Here is a 3,204-nt window from a genome sequence, read left to right as displayed (position 1 = left end):
CTTTTCTCTTTATATTTCTACATATGTTTGAGTGCATATGAACTCATTTTCTTTTTTCATGCAGGTAATAGAGAATTACCTGGTCAAAAATCATGGCAAGACCCACAGACAATATTCACTAGAACTGTTGGAGTTATTTGAATGCAGGAAAGAGAGTGAATATGAAAGATTCAAGGATGTTGGGAATAACATGTTGTTATGGCACGGTTCCCGACTCTCAAACTGGGCTGGAATCCTGAGCCAAGGTTTAAGGATTGCTCCTCCAGAAGCTCCTTCTACTGGATACATGGTAAGACTGGTGTTACATAAAGTGTTTTTATTGACCACGGGATAAGATGATTAGATTCTTACCTACCCATCCTTTCATTATTACAGTTTCTGATGTGTTAATGCCACTAGATTTCACTTTATTTTATCACTTTGGGATTCTTTTTCTCTTCCGTGACAGTTTGGCAAAGGCATCTATTTTGCTGACATGGCGAGCAAAAGTGCCAATTACTGCTGGGCATCAGAGTCGAATAATGTTGGCCTGTTGTTGTTGTCAGAAGTATCATTAGGAAAGACAAATGACTTACTGGATGCTGACTACAATGCCAACAAACTCCCTAGTGGTTGTCACTCAGTCAAGGGCTGCGGAAGATTTGTGCCACCAAGCAAGAACCTCACAAAGTTGTAAGTATTTTTCTGACTAATAACAAAGTAAAGACTTGATTTAGTTCAGAGAGAGTAACATTATTTTTCACCATAGCTATTACTTCTTATGATAAAGCTGTTGTTGATAGTTATTCTACTTTGTTCACCATTAACCTTAATTTTATTATTTTTAAAAAGTTCTTGTTCATATTATTAATATTGTTATTTATGTTTTTTCATGTATGTCTACATGCAACCACATAAAAGAAAGTTAAAGTGAATATGCATTAATAGGTAGTTGATTTTTTATTGATTTTTATCAGTGATAATGTTTGTATTAGTATCTGCAAAATTATAATATCATTATTATCATCATCATCATCATCATCATTTTGATTATTATTGTTGTTGTTATTGTTATTATTATTATTATTATTATTATTATTATTATTACTGCTATTATTATCATTATTATTATGATTATGATTATTACTACCTCTGCCAATGGTTTTGGTAGCATTGGTTAGGTTATTTTTTTTTCATTGGTTTGCACAATAATTTAAAAAGATATGAGCAGATTTTTCATCATCATCATCATCATCATTCTTTTCTACTATTCATTTCATCTTTAGTCTACTGTTAATTTTAATAATATTGTTAGTATTATTTTTTTTTGTCAGTCCTACTTAGATGCTATGAAATTTTGGCGGTGATCCGAATCCAGAAATTTCTTAAAGAATTCATTAGCATTGCGAGACTTCTTGTTAGTATTATTAATGCTATTGTTATTATTGTCATTATCCTTATTATTGTTATTTTTAGTATTATTGCTAATATTAGTATTTTGTTATCGTCATTATCATCATCATTGCTTTTTTACTACTACTACAATTACAATGACTACAACTACAACTACTACGGCCACTACGACTACTGCTACAACTACAACTAGTACAACTACTACGACTACTACTACTACTACTACTACTAGAACTATTACTACTACTACTACTACTACTACTACTACTACCACAACAACAACTATGACTACTACTACTACAGTTACAACAACTACTACTTCTACAACTACTACTACCATGACTACGACAATGACTAAGACTACTATTACGACCACGACTACTATTATGACTACGACTACAACAACGACTACTATTACAACTACGACTATGACTACGACTACTATTACGACTACGACTACGACTACTATTACGACTACAACTACTATTACGACTACGACTACGACTACGACTACAACTACTATTATGACTACGACGACTACTACTACTACTACTACTACTACTACTACTACTACTACTACTACTACTACTACTACTACTACTACTACTACTACTACTACTACTACAGCTATGACTAATATGCTACTAGTACTTTTACCAAAACTACAACTTCTACTACTAGTACTGCTAGTACTATCAATATTATTATCATTATTGTGGGGGTTGCTATTGTTATAAGTGAACAAAAGTAATTATTACCTGGGGATTCCTCTCTTTAATTGCTTTTCTTATTAGAAGAGTAATAAAAGGACTTCGCTGTCTAGTAATAAAACAGTTTTATTTATTTATTTCAGGTCTGACGGGACAGTGGTACCTTTGGGGCCTGCTGTGAAATTAGGAGGGAGCACAAATTACACACTCATGTACAATGAATTCATAGTATACAATCCAGCACAAGTCCGCACAAGGTTCCTGTTAAAGGTGAAATTCCATTTCGGGTAGACTGTTACGTGTGTTTAACTGAAAGTGAAAGTGATAAATGTGACCACTTGTTAGGAATATTATTAATATTGAACTTGTTAGGAATATTATTAATATTAATATTATTAATATTAAACATGAGGAAAAAAGGTGAAATTTCTGTAGAAACATTTCAGCTACTTGATGGAAAATCCCTGAAGCCCTCTTGTATAAGTTTGTTGATATAACGTGATTTTTATTGTTTGTGAGCACTATATTGATTGTATGTTACACCATTTTTACCAAAAGATAGAGGTTATTTTGGTAAAGTTGGCAACCTTTTTCAGCATAGTAAGATGTCATTTCTTCTCTCACAACTTGATCTGCAAATAATGATTCTCTCTCTCTCTCTCTCTCTCTCTCTCTCTCTCTCTCTCTCTCTCTCTCTCTCTCTCTCTCTCTCTCTCTCTCTCTCTCTCTCTCTCTCTCTCTCTCATATAGGTTTCAGTACAATTGTGCTGCATTTTTCTGCAGTTCACTAAATAAACACAAGAGCCCTATTTTGTTTTAATTTTCAGCGACCACCTGGGGAATATTCTCATAAAATGTACAACATTTTATGATAAGAGTTTAACATACTAAGCTGACTGAATTAATCAAACTGTTGAAAAGATCAAATGAATGCTGAAGGAAGTATGCATTATCCAGTGATTTTATATGTTTAGATGTGTTAGGTTGAGGGTTGAGTATGATATATATATTGTACATAGCAGAGGTTACTGTAGAAAAAGTAAAAAGGTATCTCATGGACTACATTATGTACATAGAAAATCTCATTCACTACATTATGTAC

General features: G+C 32.7%; 1 protein-coding gene across 2 annotated transcripts in view; it reads left to right on the top strand.

Moving 5' to 3' along the window:
- LOC113810772 (poly [ADP-ribose] polymerase 2) overlaps nucleotides 1-2,911 on the top strand; it is a 14,461-nt gene extending 11,550 nt beyond the window's left edge. For both annotated transcript variants that reach the window (XM_070137746.1, XM_027362417.2), the window contains exons 8-10: nucleotides 65-289; nucleotides 449-672; nucleotides 2,246-2,911. In XM_070137746.1, the coding sequence (XP_069993847.1) occupies nucleotides 65-289; nucleotides 449-672; nucleotides 2,246-2,393 (597 nt within the window). In that variant the 3' untranslated portion in view covers nucleotides 2,394-2,911. The remainder of the gene's footprint in view (nucleotides 1-64; nucleotides 290-448; nucleotides 673-2,245) is intronic.
- The last annotated feature ends 293 nt before the right edge of the window (nucleotides 2,912-3,204 follow it).

The sequence above is a fragment of the Penaeus vannamei genome, chromosome 23 (assembly GCF_042767895.1).
Source record: "Penaeus vannamei isolate JL-2024 chromosome 23, ASM4276789v1, whole genome shotgun sequence".
In the NCBI taxonomy this organism is placed as follows: domain Eukaryota; kingdom Metazoa; phylum Arthropoda; class Malacostraca; order Decapoda; family Penaeidae; genus Penaeus; species Penaeus vannamei.
This window is presented reverse-complemented; position numbering and strand designations above follow the sequence as displayed.